Source organism: Erinaceus europaeus, chromosome 11 (genome assembly GCF_950295315.1).
Source record: "Erinaceus europaeus chromosome 11, mEriEur2.1, whole genome shotgun sequence".
Classification (NCBI taxonomy): domain Eukaryota; kingdom Metazoa; phylum Chordata; class Mammalia; order Eulipotyphla; family Erinaceidae; genus Erinaceus; species Erinaceus europaeus.
This window is the reverse complement of record NC_080172.1, coordinates 37,571,219-37,588,959: the sequence shown is the minus strand read 5'-3', so window position 1 is coordinate 37,588,959 and position 17,741 is coordinate 37,571,219. Positions and strand designations below refer to the sequence as shown.

The window sequence follows — 17,741 nt, the reverse complement described above, 5'->3', positions numbered from 1 at the left end:
TCTGGTTGATCTTTGTTGCTCCATTACACTGAAAAATTTAGATGTATCACCTTTCTGTAATAAATGTTTTGGCTGACTTTGCTACTACCCATTCTCAACTACTTTTTTCCTTGGCTACCTCTATTATCAGGGCTGGAAAAAAATATATTTACTTTCCCAGATTCCCTTACAGCTGGAGATAGACATGGGTCATAGTTCTCTACAATGAATTTCCAGAGACTGAGAAATCTTTGGCTTTCCTTTTAAAGGACAGAAATGACTCTTTCTGCTATGAATGCTTAAATATAATGTTTTTAATAATAATGTCTTAATGTTTACACCCAGTAAGCTTGAAACAACTTATCATTAGAATATTAGAAATATGTCATGGTGTCATGAATAGTGGAATAGGAAGAAAGAAGAGACAAAAAGCAGTTAACACTGAGCCACTGAACCAATACCTATAAAAACTTTTTTTTTTTTTTTCCCTCCTCCAGGGTTATTGCTGGGCTCGGTGCCTGCACCATGAATCCACCGCTCCTGGAGGCCATTTTTTTTCCCCCTTTTGTTGCCCTTGTTGTAGCTTCGTTGTGGTTATTATTATTGCCCTTGTTGACGCAATTCGTTGTTGGATAGGACAGAGAGAAATGGAGAGAGGAGGGGAAGACAGAGAAGGGGAGAGAAAGATAGACACCTGCAGACCTGCTTCACCGCCTGTGAAGCGACTCCCCTGCAGATGGGGAGCCGGGGGCTCGAACCAGGATCCTTACGCCGGTCCCTGCGCTTTGCGCCATATGCGCTTAACCCACTGCGCCACCGCCCGACCCTCACCTATAAAAACTTTTGCATTTCTTCTTGTTATACCCTCTCCAAAGGAGGGTACACCCGAATATTTACTCATTAAGTTAAATATATACTGCTATATTATCACTATAAAACAGTCAACAACAGAAGTTATTAAGAGAAATAAAAATTTGAATACCTCTCTCTACATACCAATAAATCATCTTCATACAGCCTGGGTGTGAAATTCCACTTAAAGATCTGGAAGCTTAAATTCAATAATTTTGTAACCAATTAGAACTGTTTAATGCACCAAAGTAAGACTCTGGAGTGGATGTGGGGGGGGGAGAATACAGGTCCAAAAAGGATGACAGAGGACCTAGTGGGGGGTTGTATTTGTTATATGGAAAACTGGGAAATGTTATGCATGTACAAACTACTGTATTTACTGTCGAATGTAAAACACTAATTCCCCAATAAAGAAATTAAAAAAAAATTGTTTGATTTCAAGCAACAAAAATTGAAAAAGGAGTTATTTGAAAAATGAGGTATCTCAGAACTAAATCAAGTCTAATAAAGAATGGGAATCAGTTCAGCTTTGTACACTATTAAATAGCTTAGCACCGGAAGTCAGGTGGTAGCACAGTGGGTTAAGTGCACATGGCGTGAGGCGCAAGGACCGGTGTATGGATCCTGGTTAGAACCCCTGGATCCCACCTGCAGGGGTGTTACTTCACAAGCAGTGAAGCAGGTGTGCAGGTGTCTTTCTTCCCCTTCTCGTTCCATTTTTCTCTGTCCTATCCAACAACGACATCAATAATAACTACAACAATAAAGCAACAAGGGCAACAAAAGGGAATATTAAAAAAGAAAAAAAAAAGATAGCTTAGCACCATCTATATTTCTGTATTTTAACTCCAGATCTAAGTTCCTGAAAAAATAATCCACTGGCCAGGCTTTGACAAATGCTGTGGTCAATAATGCTGCCCTATACCTCAAAGCATTTCCTAAAGTAAATGGTACCAGATTCTATGAGGTGTTTAATAGACAAAAATATATGACATTCTCTAACAAGTATTTAATAACAAAAATATACAGTTGAGTAAGCACTCCCTTAAATTTTTACACAAAAGCAGAGGTTGGAAAATGTACAAATAAATAATTAGAAGTTCAAATTAGTTTTTTTTTTTTTAAAAAGTGTATCACAAGGTGCTAAAGCATATGTGATTTTAGAACTCAACTGAAGTGTTCTCAAGTCTATAAAACAAATCCAAACCAATCCTTTCCATAAGCAAAAACTAATTCTTGCACAATCCAATTACAATAACTAAAATAATATGGTGTACACACTGGCTGCTCATTAAGATGTGCACAAGAATCTAACCACCTTCTTCCAATTTTCAGTTCACACTAAACTTTCCAGTACTAACTTCAGTTCTCTTATCTTCTCTACTGGCATGAATTAGTCCATAAGCAGAGTTACAAACATTAGTTTTAAATTTTATTTCATTAACTGAAAGGTGAACAAGACATAAATTTCAAATCTTAACTCATTGATCTGAAATGTGCCTAGAGGACAAACAGATACAATTTTTCAAGTAATGTATGGCAGAGTCCATTGTTTAAAAATATGCTTCTTTCATAAAAATGTGTTGACAGGCCAAAAAGAAAAAAATCCTTTATACTGAGTAAAAGCTAGATGCAAACTTCTGATGTAGATTTCATTGTCAACTCTGCTGCTGAAGCTGAGAGGCACAAATATTCACAGTTCAGTTAAATGATGCAAACAAAAAGCACTTGTCCCTCTCAGATACAAATCAGAAGCCCACACTCCTATCTCTTAGAGTAGTATAACATACATGACTCAGGCATGGTTACTTCTTCTTCTTTCCTTTCCCCTTTTTACTTCCCTCTCCTTGCTGAAGAGTTTGGTCACCGCCACCTGTTTTTTGTGTCCTTGTTTTCAGTTTAGGTATCATCTCTGCAGCGTACAACATTACTGATTTACCTAGGAACCAGAAGTTAGATGCAGTGTTTAATTTGAGACACAAGGCATTAAAGGTCATTTAGTATCACAAAGCTTCAGAAAGCATCACCACATTAACAGGAAGAGGAGCTGAGTAAGTGGTTCACCTGGTAGAGAAAAGGTGATACCATGCATAAGGACCCACTTTCAAACCCCTGGTTCCAACCTATCATGGGTGGGGGGAATTTCACAAGTGTCTCACCTCTACCAAAATAAAAAAATAACAAAGAAAAAAAAAAACCAGGGGGAATGGCCATTGGGAACAGTGGACCTTTCAGGCACTGAGCCCCAGCAATAACTGGAGGAGTTGGAATGGATGCAGAGGAAATGGGAAGAATTTTAAAAGATAAATATTAAATAATTATGAAAACAACAGCTCCTTCTAGAAGGGGCCCCACCTAGGGAAATTATACTCAGAGAATCTAAAATATTTCATTTTTTAAAAAAATATTTATTTTACTTATTTATTCACTTTTGTTGCCCTTGTTGTAGTTATTGTTGTTGTCATTGTTGTTGGATAGGACAAAGAGAAATGGAGAGAGGAGGGGAGGACAGAGAGGAGGAGAGAAAGCTAGACACCTGCAGACCTGCTTCACCGCCTGTGAAGCGACTCCCCTGCAGGTGGGGAGCCGGGGTTCGAACCGGGATCCTTATGCCGGTCCTTGTGCTTTGCGCCACCTGCGCTTAACCCGCTGCGCTACAGCCCAACTCCCAATATTTCATTTTTTTAAAAAATTATTTTTTTTGCCTCTAGGGTTATTGCTGGGGCTCAGTGCCTGCACTACAAAGCCACTGCTCCTGGAGGCCATTTTTCCCAGTTTGTTGCCCTTGTTGTAGTTGTTATTGTTGTCACAGCTGTTGTTGGATAGGGCAGAGAGAAACTGGGAGAGGAGGATAAGACAGAAAGGAGGAGAGAAAGATAGACACCTGCAAACCTGCTTCACCGCTTGTGAAGCAACCCTCTGCAGGTGGGGAGCTGGGGGCTTGAAATGAGATTCTTATGCTGGGCCCCTTACGCCAGCCCTTGCGCTTTGTGCCATATGCGCTTAACCCACTGTGCCACTGCCCAGCCCCCCCATTTTGTTTTACCAGAACATTACTCAGCTCTGGTTTATGGTGATACTGGGAACTGAACCTAGGACTTTCCATCCTCAGGCATGGAAGTCATTTGCATAACGCTATGCTCTCTCCCCAGCCCTGAGAATCTAAAATATTTAAATGAACAAAATCAAAACTTAGTGAGTTTTAAATACAAAATTTGGTCTTCAGGCTGGGGAGAGAGCAAAACGAGCATGGAAAAAGACATTCATGCCTAAGGCTTGAAAGTTAGGTTTAGTCCTCAGCAACACCATAAGCCAGAGTTGGCCAGTGCTCTGGTAAAATAAAAATATAAATAAAAAATAAATTTGGTCTTGGTCCTAGTAACTGATTTGAAGAGCAAAGAATATATCTAAATATAATAAGTAGAAGATAGGAAGTACCTAGCATAGTCGTACTTCCTGACACCACAAGAATGTAGCTCCATGGAAGATGGAACAGTGCTGTGATGTCTCTTCTCTCTCTTTGCCATTACCTCACTTTCTCAAAAAACCAAAACAAACCAAAAAACTTGGGTTGGGGAAGCTGTTCAACAATATTGCATATGCATAAGGGTCAAGTTCATTCCTGGGAGCACTGAAAAAAAACTCAGACTGTAAATAGAATGAGAATATCATTCTTTTTTTCTTTTCTCAGGTTGTTGGAAATTCTACAACTCCAGAGATTCAAAGAGCTGCAAAAACACAGGTCATAGCTTTATAATAAATCTTTGCTCAGGGTGGGGAGATAGGGTAACTATTATGCAAAGAACTTTCCTGCCTGAAGCTCTGAACTCCCAGGTTCAATCATCAGTACCACCACCAACCAGATATGCTCAGATGATTTATGCACACAAGCACCCCTAGGCTCTGGGCATTAATCATTTCCTCCAGCTCATGTAAGAGCTTTCCTTACTCCAATTCACTATCACTCAGCATTTTTTTCTTTCTTTAACCATTTTTTTAATAGAGACAGGAAGTAACATCTATTCAAGTATAATTTTTAAAAATTAAATATATATATATATGTATTTACTGGATAGAGATAGACAGAAATTGAGAGGGAAGGGGAAGATAGAGAGGAAGAGAGACAGAAACTTGCAGCAGTGCTTCACCACTGGCAAAGTGGGCTGGGGGCTTGACCCTGGAACCTTGTGCATTGTACTATGTGTGCTCAACCAGGTGCACCACCACCTAGCCCCTACAACTATAATTTTTATCTCTATTTTATTTACAAGTCAAATCAAAATTTCTTTTTTTTCTTCTATTTTCTTAGAAAAAATGTTCTTTTTTCTTTTTTAGTTACAGAGGGTAAGCGAATAATAGAATGAGACAGACTGAGAAGGCTAGACACCACAGCACCATGTGAAGCTTCCTCTTTGCATGGTGCTCCCATGTGGTAGCTGGGGGACTCGAAATCAGGTCCTCAAACATGGTAAAGTGTGTGGCCTATTTGGTGAGTTATCTCCCAAACCCTCTTTATTTATTTATTTTCCCTTTTGTTGCCTTTTTATTGTTGTTGTAGTTATTGTTGTTATTGATGTTGTCGTTAGATAGGACAGAGAGAAACGGAAAGAGGAGAGGAAGACAGAGGGGAAAAGAAAGACACCTGCAGATCTGCTTCACCGCCTGTGAAGTGACTCCCCTGCAGGTGGGGAGCTGGAAGCTTGAACCCAGATCCTTACGCCAGTCCTTGCACTTCCAAGCCCTCTTTTTAACTTAATGAAAATGACAGGAGAGATAAAGAACAAGACATCACTTTGGTATATGTGCTGCTGGGATCGAACTCAGGACCTCATGCTTGAGAACCCAATGCTTTATCTGCTATGCCACCTCCCAGATCCCTTGTGGTATCTCGATATCAGAATAAAAAAGTAGCCTAGCAGTCATACATGCACATATGAAATCAATAGACAAAGCAATAAATAGTAATATTTTGTATTTAAATTCACCTAACTGGTACACTTTTCTAAAAAATAATTTTTATTTATACCCTTTTGTTGCCCTTGTTTTATTGTTGTAGTTATTATTGATGTTGTCATTGTTGGATAGGACAGAGAGAAATGAAGAGAGGAGAGGAAGACAAAGAGGGGAGAGAAAGGCATCAGCAGACCTGCTTTACCACCTGTGAAGTGACTCCCCTGCAGGTGGAGAGCTGGGGGCTCCAACTGGGATCCTTAGGCAAGTCCTTGCGCTTTGTGCCATGTACGCTTATCCCGCTGCACTATCGCCCAACTCCCACTGGTACACTTCTATGTCATTTTTCTTTCTTTTTTTCACTGTCTGGCTTTTTTTAATGCTAGAAATCACTAGCAATCTTGAAGAGTCTCTATGACCTGAAATTGCAATTAACATCTAACCATTTAATAATTTTATACTCTTACCCTGAGAACAATAATGAACTTCCAGAGGCTTACAAAATATTCACAAAACTAAAAAAAATAAAAAAAAAAAATGAATGGGGGGCGGAGCCAAGATGGCGACTCTAGAGCCGCAGCTGCCATGAACTCCAAGAGGCAACAGCTTGGATCCGCAGGATAGGGTAGAATACTGGGCTGTCTATAGGAAGGTGAACACTGGCTGATCAGTGACACCAAAATACAGTCACATAACTCTCTCTTAGGCTGACAAATGGAGGTCAGGGGGACAAAGGAAAATCCTTAATTTCTGAGCTCATCCCCCCCACCCCAGTACCAACCCCAAGGGGCAGCACAGGCACTCCTAGCAGGCTCCCTGCTGAGCTATTTTATCAAGATTCTTGGCTCACCAGGGGTGTCATTCCAAGCCTCTTCCTTTAACTTCTCTCTTTTTTTAAGTGGCTGGAGTTCTATTTGAGTGACAAAATAACTGACCAATCAGAGCCTCATCCCTGCCTAAGAAAGACTACCTGGAGGGTTTTTTTTGATACTTCTTATAATTGGCTATCTTTGCTCAGGCTGCCTGCAGCCAATAGAGTGGTCCAAGCTACAGACTGACTGTTAGGGGTTTTCTACTCTATTTTATTTTATTACTACTATTATTATATACATGTGTCCCTTTTCCATCCACCTTCTTCATGTTGACCAAAATTAACCATTGGGGAGTCCAGCAGCAGTGCAGTGGGTTAAGTGCACGTGGCCCAAAGCGCAAGGACCCAAGTAAGGATCCGGGTTGGAGACCCCGGCTCCCCATCTGCAGGGGAGTCACAGGCAGTGAAGCAGGTCTGCAGGTGTCTTTCTCTACCACTCTCTATCTTCCCCATCCCTCTCCATTTCTCTCTGTCCTATCCAACAACAATGACACCAATAACTACAGCAATAAAACAACAAGGGCAACAAAAGGGAATAAATAAAATTAATTAAAAAATATTAACCATTGTTTTTTCCACTGTTAGGTGACTGAGTGTCCTTCCATTGTGAGAGGAACTTGTTTCTCTCTACCTCTTCTCTCCACTCTCCTTTTTCCCTCCTCATAGCTAATTAAAAAAAAAAAAAAAAAAACCCCTTTCCTTACACTGCTCTTCCTTTTTTCTTTTCTTCATTTTACTTTCTTTCTCTCTTCCTTTCTTTCTTTTTTTAATTCTTCCTCCTTTTGTTTCCTGAATTCACTGATAATCGCTTGTAAATTATTTGGGGGAAGAAATCTGACACAGAGTGGACTCTATATGTATGTGTCTTCTCTACTTCCCTTCCTCTCCTTTCTATCCCTAGAATTTATAGTGGACAGTAGATTTGCATAATTGTCTATTCTTGCTTTCCCTTTTTTCCTGTCTTTCTTTTTCTTTCGTTTGGATGCTATTTTTTCTTGGACTGGAGGTATTGTTTGACTAAATGGTATTGGTTGAACTACATCAATCCTTGCTTCAGTTACTATTATAATTTCTGAGGTTGGTGACTGCACTTATCATAAAGGTCTTTAGTATAGCGTGCTTGTACTCAGAACACAAAAACTGAAGAATGACAGAACAGAAAAATAAAAACACATCAATAAAAAAAAGGTTAAATCAAGAGCAAATAAAATTGCTACTACAATGAATCAGGAGACAGGAGCCCAGAAGAAACTCCAAATCAGTCAGAAGTAACCATAGATAAGAAAAGTATGTAGGCAAGGAGTCGAGCTGTAGCGCAGAGGGTTAAGTGCACGCAGAGGGGTAACTGCACATGGTGCAAAGAGCAAGGACCAGATAGGACCCCCGTTCGAGCCTCCGACTCCCCACCTGCTGGGTAGTCACTTCACAGGCAGTGAAGCAGGTCTGCAGTCTTTCTGTCTCTCTTCCTCTCTATCTCCCCCTTCTCTCTCAATTTCTCTGTCTCTATCCAATAACAAATAAAAAATATTTTTAAAAAGTATGCAAGCAATAATAAACCTAATAATCACAGAAATGAATACAACTATGGAGGAAAGGCTATCAGAATTAGGGAAACAATAGAGGAGAACCTTAAAGAAAATATAAGCTACCTCGAGGTAATTAGAGAACTGAAAGCTGAAATAGCTGAGCTAAAAGGCCGACTAGCAGAACAAGCTAATACTATAACTGAACTGAAGAAAGAAGCTGAGGAAAGGGAAAGCAGATTAACAGAAGCAGAAAACAGAATTAGCCAAAGGATGAGCTAGAGAAAACTAAGAAAGAGGTAAAAGAGCTCAAAAAGGGATTGAGAGACGGTGGGTGGGGAGAATACAGATCCAAGAAGGATGACAGAGGACCTAGTGGGGGTTGTATTGTTATATGGAAAACTGGGAAATGTTATGCATGTATAAACTATTATATTTACTGTTGAATGTAAAACATTAATTCCCCAATAAAGAAATAAAAAGAGATTCAGAGACACTGAAAACAACAACAGAGACATACATATAGGATGATGTCAAAAGAAGTAACATTCATATAAGTGGCCTACCAGAGGAAGAGAGGAAGGGGAAGTAAATATTCTGGAGGAAATAATGGAAGAAAACTTCCCAGATCTAAACAACAGAAAGGACATTAAGATTCAAGAGGCCCAGAGAGTCCCAAACAGAATCAACCCAGACCTGAAGACACCAAGACACATCATAGTTACAATGACAAGAAGCAAGGATAAAGAAAGGAACCTAAGGCTGCAAGAGAGAAACAAAAAGTCACATACAGGGGAAAACCCATAAGATTATCTGCAGACTTCTACACTTCAAACTCTAAAAGCCAGAAGAGAATATCTATCTATCGAGATATCTATCGAGATATCTATCGAGCTCTGAATGAAAAAGGGTTTCAACCAAGGATAATATATCATATCCTGCTAGACTTTCATTCAAACTAGATGGAGGGATCAAAACCTTCTCAGACAGACAACAGGTAAAAGAGGCAACCATCACCAAGCCTGCCCTGAAAGAGGTTCTAAAAGACCTCTTATATACAAGAACATCACTATAATACTTGCCATATATCAGAGCAAATAAAGAATTGTTGAATAATGGCACTACAATACATTCAATCCATAGTATCAATAAATGTCAACGGATTAAATTCACCCATTAAAAGGCACAGAGTGAGAGGATGGATCAGAAAACACAACCCAACCATATGCTGCTTCCAAGAATCCCACCTTACCAGCAAGACAAACACAGATTTAAAGTGAAAGGATGGAGAACTATCATACAGGATAATGGACCACAAAAAAAAGGCAGGAACAGCCATTCTCATCTCTGACACCATAGACCTTAAATTAAATAAAGTAATAAAAGATAGGCAAGGCCATTATATAATGATTAGAGGATCAATCAACCAAGAAGATTTAACAATTATTAACATTTATGCACCCAATGAGGGACCATCTAAATACATCAAACACCTACTGAAAGAACTACAAAAATACATTAATAGTAATACAATAATACTGGGAGACTTCAACACCCCGCTCTCACACTTAGATCAAGGAAGCAGACAATCAACAAAGAAACAAGAGAATTAAATGAAGAGATGAACACATTAGACCTCCTGGACATTTTCAGAGTCCTTCACCCCAAAAAACTGGAATACACATTCTTTAAAAATTCACACAGCACATCCTCAAGGACAGACCACATGCTAGGCCACAAAGACAGTATCAACAAACTCAAGAGCATTCAAATCATCCCAGGTATCTTCTCAGACCACAGTGGAGTAAATCTAACATTCAACAACAAACAGAAAATTACTGAAAGTCACAGAATTTGGAAACTCAACAACATAGTGCTTAAGAACCGCTAGGTTGGAGAGACACTCAAGCAAGAAATTCAAATTTTCCTGGAAACAAATGAAAATGAAGACACAAGTTATCAAAATATTTGGGACACAGCTAAAGCAGTATTGAGGGGTAACTCATAGCCATACAATCACATATTAGAGAACAAGAAAAAGCTCAAATAAATGACCTTACTGTACGCCTTAAGGACTTAGAGGAAGAAGAACAAAGGGACCCTAAAGTAACCAGAAGGATGGAAAGCACTAAAATTAGAGCAAAAATAAACACTGAAAATAAGAGAACCATACAAAAGATCAATGAAGCCAAGTTTTCTTTGAAAAATTAATCAAGACTGACAAACCCCTAGCCAGACTCACTAAAAAAAAAAAAAAAAAAAGGGAGGAGACCCAAATAAATAGAATTGTAAACGATAGAGGAGATATCACAACTGACACCACAGAAATCCAGAAAATCATGCGAGACTTCTACGAAGAACTATATGAAGAACTATAGAGAATCTGGAAGAAATGGAAGAATTCCTGGAAACATATACCCTTCTAAAACTGAACCAAGAAGAACTATAAAACCTAAATGCACCAATCACAGACAAAGAAATCGAAACAGTTATTAAGAATCTTCCCAGTTAAGTGCATGTGGCTTGAAGCACAAGATCCCGGTTCGAGCCCCAGTTCCCCACCTGCAGGGGAGTCACTTCACAGGCGGTGAAGCAGGTCTGCAGGTGTCTATCTTTCTCCCCCCCACCCCCGTCTTCCCCTCCTCCATTTCTCTCCATCCTATTCACCAACAACATGAATAATTACAACAATAAAACAACTAGGGCAACAAAACGGAATAAATATTTTTTTAAAAAAAGAATCTTCTCGACAACAAAAGTCCTAGATCAGATGGCTTCACAAACTAATTCTACAAAACTTTCAAGAAACAGTTAATACCTATACTTCTAAAGTTCTTCCACAAGATCGAAGAAACAGGAATACTCCCTTCCATCTTCTATGAAGCCAACATCACCCTGATACCAAAAGCAGATAGGAACAGAACAAAAAAGGAAAACTACAGACCAGTATCTGATGAACAGATGCCAAAATATTAAACAAGATCCTGGCCAACTGGATACAGCAGTATATCAAAAAGATTGTTCGTCACGACCAAGTGGGATTTATTCCAGGAATGCAAGGCTGGTTCAACATACGTATGTCAATCAATGTCACTCACCACATCAATAAAAGCAAAGCCAAACACCACATGATTATCTCAATAGATGCAGAGAAAGCCTTTGACAAAATCCAACACCCATTCATGCTCAAAACACTACAAAATCTGGGAGTAGACGGGAAATTCCTCAAGATAGAGGAGTCCATATATAGCAAACTTACAGCCAACATCATACTCAATGGACAGACACTGAAAGCATTCCCCCTCAGATCGGAGACTAAACAGGGATGTCCATCATCACCATTACTCTTCAACATAGTATTGGAAGTTCTTGCCATAGCAATCAGGCAAGAGAAAGAAATCAAAGGAATACAGATTGGAAGGGAAGAAGTCAAACTCTAATTCCTATTAATTTTTAGTCATATAAATCACTATTTAATTAATATGAGGGGAAAAATTGATTGTATGCCTCAAACTTTTTAAAGAACAGACTGAGTCTTTTTAATACATAGGCTGAGTCTTTGGTATGTTGACTCTCTCAAAAGCCTAGACCAGGGAGAACAGAAGCAACCGGTGACACAGCTATATATAAATAATGCCAAAGGACATAAATACTGGTACAGTAACAGCAAAACAACTTCGGACTTATAAGCTCTGCCTTTCTGCTCTAAATCAATTACAGGCTTCTTTGCAGGACTATTCCCCAAATCCTCAAACTTCCAATTCCACTTCTCCTTCCTCCTCCTCTTCTCAGACACAAACTGTTTCTGTCACGCCTGAAACCCAGACATTCTCACATTTTTCTACTAAATCTAAACCAGCTAACCTGCCTTTATATGGACCTTATCTATACTGTCTTGCTTTCCATACACCACCAGGTCACCACAATCTCTGATCCATGGAAATCTTTTCTTTAGCCCAGATCCCCATTTCCTCCATGCAGCCTCTAAAGCCTCCACCTCCACCCCCTGTGGTGCCCCCACCTCCACTCCCTCTTCCTGTGCGGTCACCACCACCCCTTCCACACACACTTCAACTGGCTACCCCCTGTGACTCCACACCATCCTTACAACTACCAGGTCTTCCATGTGACTCACTCAACCCCTTCCTAACTCCTCCTCCCTTGCCTTCACCCACAATAGACCCATATTTGCCAGTTACCAGTGATAAAAACAGAAAAATTCCTATTGAGGGAGGCCTTAAATTTGATGCTTTTCCCATGCAGGAAAAGCATGAAGGAACTGAGAATATAAATTTTGGCCAGATCAGGTTCCCAGAGATATCTCACCCAGTCAGTTAGTGGGTGAGAGTGCCGTTACTTCTCCCAGTGAACATAAGAGTATTAGAAAAAATGACGGACTCAAACCCATAAAGTACATGTTACGGCTGCATTTAATCAGGCCATATATGTGGCGGACTCAGTATAGCCCATGCAAAACAAGAGTTGTTTTAAATGTAATAATGAGGGCCATTTACAAAAGAATTGCAAAATGCCTACTAGCTATCTACAAAATGGAGGACTCCTCAACACTTCATTTGCACTATTCCAGCCTTTAGGTCCATGATTTTTCAACAATTTGTTTGGCTTTGTATGTTAACTCTCTTTTCAGCCACCAGGTTCCAGATGCCAGCATAATGCCGACCAGACTTCCTTGGACAGACGACCCCACCAATGTGTCCTGGAGCTCCGCTTCCCCAGAGCCCCATCCCACTAGGGAAAGAAAGAGGCAGGCTGAGAGTATGGATTGACCAGTCAACGCCATGTTCAGTAGGGAAGCAATTACAGAAGCCAGACCTTCCACCTTCTACATCCCACAATGATCTTGGGTCCATACTCCCAGAGGGAAAAAGAACAGGAAAGCTGGGAGTCAGGCAGTGGTTAAACACAGGTGGCGCAAAGCACAAGGACTGGCTTAAGGATCCTGGTTCAAGCCCCTGGCTCCCCACCTGCAGGGGAGTCACTTCACAGGTGGTGAAGCAGGTCTGCAGTTGTCTATCTTTCTTTCCCCTCTCTGTTCCCTCCTCCTCTCTCCATTTCTCTCTGTCCTATCCAACAATTATGAAATCAATAACAACAGCAAAAATAAAAACAACAAGGGCAACAAAAGGGAAAATAAATAAATATGATTTTTAAAAGTCTTTTTAAAAAAAAAAAAGAATAGAAAGCAATCAGGGGAGGGGAGGGGATATCAGGGGTGGAAATTGTGTGGAGTTGCACCCCTCTTATCCTATGGTTTTGTTAATGTCTCCTTTTTTATTTTTTTTTTATTTTTTTTTATTAATTTATTTTTTTATTTAAGAAAGGATTAATTAACAAAACCATAGGGTAGGAGGGGTACACACAGTTCCCACCGCCCAATCTCCATATCCCACCCCCTCCCCCGATAGCTTTCCCATTCTCTATCCCTCTGGGAGCATGGACCCAGGGTCATTGAGGGTTGCAGAAGGTAGAAGGTCTGGCTTCTGTAATTGCTTCCTCGCTGAACATGGGCGTTGACTGGTCGATCCATACTCCCAGTCTGCCTCTCTCTTTCCCTAGTAGGATGGGTCTCTGGGGAAGCTGAGCTCCAGGACACATTGGTGGTGTCTTTAATCCAGGGAAGTCTGGCCGGCATCCTGATGACACCTGGAACCTGGTGACTGAAAAGAGAGTTAACATACAAAGCCAAACAAATTGTTGAGCAATCATGGACCCAAAGCTTGGAAAAATGTCTCCTTTTTTAAATAAAACAAAAATGAATAAGTTTCATTACAATCTCAAAGAAGTCTTTAACTTAGAAGCTAGAACCACTGTTTACCTCTCTCCACTAGCCGTAGTACTTCAGTGTATGCAAATAATTTATATCCAAACTTGATTCATTCATTAAAAATAAACAAATGCCTTACGTGATGGGAACTGTACAAGACAGAGGCTGCCATCTTCTTGCTTGAGCTGGACACGGACTCGACCCCTGTACTGAGCATCACGATTCCATTCTCTAGAGTACATTTTATTTTTCTAACAAAAAACAATAAGAAGAAGCTTTGCTTCAGAATGTTATGTCACTTAGATGTCTATGGAAAATAGTGAAGAAAGAACATCATACCTCAAGAAATACATTAAGTCCAACTGCTGAGCAGACATCTTGAATCTCTGTAGCTGTGGGATTTTCAACAGCCTGGAAACAAAACCATTTTGCTTTATTAAAAACATAAAACACAGAACAGCTTAGTTTTAAGTGGGCGGTTTTATGTGATAAATCATTTGAAATACCAATATCAAAATACAAGAGCAAGGTTCAGTGGGTAGCACACATCTAACCCCATTGGAGAATCTAAGTTTGAGCCCTCAGAACCACCTGGGAGTGCCAACCACAAGGAAAAAATTTCACAAGTGGTAGAGAGGAGGACAGTATCTCTCCCTTCTGTCTGGCTGTTTCTGTGATTGAATTTTTTAAGAAAAAGCAGCCCACCAGCAGTGGTAGAATCACACAGGTGCAAATCAACCAACCAAACAAAAAACCCTTCACACCTCTACCCTAGGTTTCCTTTCAATAACATCACTCATTTATTTACTTACCTATTTATGATTTAGAGAAAACCACAGCAACCATAACTCTGGCACATGTGGTGCTAGGGACTGACCCTGAGACTTCATTCTTCTAAGTCCTCCTATACAAGTGGTCTAGATACAGCACCATTTCTTGGGCCACTAGGTTTCCTTATTATTACGAATATTTGTCATTCTTTTTAGAAATATTTTATATAGGGGCTGGGTGGTGGTGTACCTGGTTGAGCACATGTTATAATGAGCAAGGACCAGGATTTGAGCCGCCGGCCCCCAACTGCAGGGGGAAGCTTTGCAAGTAGTGAAGCAGTGTTGGAGGTGTCTCTCTATCTCTCTTCCTCTCTATTAGCCCTTCTTCCCTTAATTTCTGGTGGTCTCTATCCAATAAATAAAGATAATTTAAAATTTTTTATTTATGTACTTATTTACAGGAGACAGAAAAATCAAGGGAAGGGAAGATAAAGATACCTGTACCTTCATCGCTCATGAAGCAGGTGGGGGGGGGGGGTTTGAACCCAAGCATGGCAGCATGTGTGCTTAACCGGGTGCATGACTACCTGGTCTCTAACTGTTTGTGATTTTAAAAACCTTCTGGGAATAACAATGATTCATTCTTGTCCATCTCCTTTCAAGCAATATATATTTCACAAGAGTAAGGATTTTTTTTTTTTTTTAAACCAAAGCATGGCTCAGCTCTTTTTTTGGTAGTGCTGGCGACTAAACCTGGGACTTTTGGTTCTAGAGAGCATTGATAGCTATTGTGCTATCTCTCCAATCCAGGAGTGCTTTTTTATTTTTATTTATTTTTATTATTTATTTTTTGCCTCCAGGGTTATTGCTGGGATGAATCCACTGCTCCTGGAGGCCATTTTTCCCCCTTTTGTTGCCCTTGTTGTGGTTGTTGCTGTTGATGTCATTGTTGCTGGATAGGACAGAGAGAAATGGAGAAAGGAGGGGAAGACAGAGAGGGGCAGAGAAAGATAGACACCTGCAGACCTGCTTCACCGCCTGTGAAGCAACTCTCCTGCAGGTGGGGAGCCGGGGGCTCAAACCAAGATCCTTAAGCCAGTCCTTGCACTTTGTGCCACATGCGCTTAACCTGCTGCACTACTGCTCGACCCCCTGGGAGTGCTTTTTTAACCAGTACTTTCTCTAGCAGTTGGATGATGCTCAGAAAATAGTGTGTTTAGTGAATAATGAACTATAAGCTAAGCTAAACTATTACAGATACAAATACTTTAGAAAATTGTTTTTTGGGTTGGGGAAACAGCATAATGGTTATGCAAAAGACTTTCAGGCCCCGGATCTGAGGCCCCTGGTTCAATCGTCAGCACCACCATAATTACCTGGATTATCCAGACCTGATGAGTACTAGGGTTTCTCTTCCTATAACTTTTTTCTCTGAATTTCTCTCAATGAAACAAAATTAAATATTAAAAAAATGTTTTGCAGTATCTAATAAAGCTTGAAAACATGAAATACTTATGATCCTGCAACTTCACTTTATTTTATTAGATAGATCAAAGCACTGCTTTAGCATATGCTGTGTCAAGGATCAAACCAGGACTTTTTCCCCCATTTTTTTTTTTTGCCTCCAGGGTCACTGCTGGGGCTCAGTGCCCGCACTATGAACCCACTGCTCCTGGAGTCTATTTTTCCCCCTTTTGTTGCCATTATTGCCTTTGTTGTTATTATTATTGTTGTTATGGTTGTCATTGTTGGATAGGGAAGACAGAAATTGAGAGGAGGGGAAGACAGAGAGGGGGAGAGAAAGACAGACACCTGCAGACCCGCTTGTGAGGTGACCAACCCCTTTGTGCCAGTGGAATGGGGGGGAGGCTGGAACCAGGATCCTTGCATTTCATGCCATGTGTGCTTAACCCACTGTGATACCACCAGCAGACTCCTCTCACTCTACCAGACAAAGGGTGAGAGAGAAAAAGAAAGAAGGGAAGACCAGTTTCCTCTTCGCATGGTGCTATCATGTAGTGGGTGAGAGATGGAATCCAGGTCCTTGTCCAAGTAAAGTGCATCCTATGAGGTGAGTTATCTTCTGAACACTCACAACCCCACTTTTACAAATATTAACTTTTTTTTTCTTTCTCCACGGCAAGGCAAGCTACCAGTCTTTTATTTCACAGATAATTAAGCGTCTGCTGATAAGTATCTGTCAAATTTTTTTAAATATTTATTCATTTCCTTTTGTTCCCCTTGTTGTTTTATTGTTGTAGTTATTATTGTTGTTATTGATGTCGTTGTTGTTGGATAGGACAGAGAGAAATGGAGAGAGGAGGGGAAGACAGAGAAGGGGAGAGAAAGACAGACACCTGCAGACCTGCTTCACCGCCTGTGAAGTGACTTCCCTGCAGGTGGGGAGCCGGGGGCTCGAACCGGGCTTACTCCAGTCCTTAACCCGCTGCGCTACCCCGACTCCCCAAATATTAACTTTGAAATAGCTTTACTGCAGTAAGAAAAAAAAAGATATTAAAACTATAAAACTCAAGTATCTGCAACTTCTTCAAGTTTTGCTTAAAACTCTATTGCATTCTCAATACATCACATATATTACAATGGTTCTCTTATCAAGGGAGAAAGCGTCGGAATGTCAAAAAAAAAAAACAACACGGGGGCTGGGCAGTAGCGCAGCGAGTTAAGCGCACATGGCGCAAAGAGAAAGGACCAACATAAGGATCCTGGTTCCAGCCCCGGGCTCCCAAACTGCAGGGGAGTCACTTCACAGGCGGTGAAGCAGATCTGCAAGTGTCTTTCTCTCCCGCTCTCTGTCTTCCCCCTCGTCTCTTCATTTCTCTCTGTCCCATCCAACAACAACAATAAACAAGGGCAACAAAAAGGGGGGGGGGGGACCCAGGCGCACAGGCGCAGTGGATTCCTAGTGCAGCACCAAGCCCCAGCAATAACCTTGAAGGCAAAAAATAAAATTAAGGAAAAAAAAAAAAAAACACCTTTCTTTCAAACACAAA

General features: G+C 40.5%; 1 protein-coding gene across 1 annotated transcript; it reads right to left on the bottom strand.

Moving 5' to 3' along the window:
* Nucleotides 1-2,241: 2,241 nt before the first annotated feature.
* Nucleotides 2,242-14,491, bottom strand: SRP19 (signal recognition particle 19; the record flags this gene model as incomplete). The annotated part of the gene is made up of 3 exons (XM_060201024.1): nucleotides 2,242-2,770; nucleotides 14,100-14,211; nucleotides 14,300-14,491. Coding segments are annotated over 3 exons (438 nt in total), but the record flags the coding sequence as incomplete, so codon positions are not given.
* Between the last annotated feature and the right edge of the window lie 3,250 nt (nucleotides 14,492-17,741).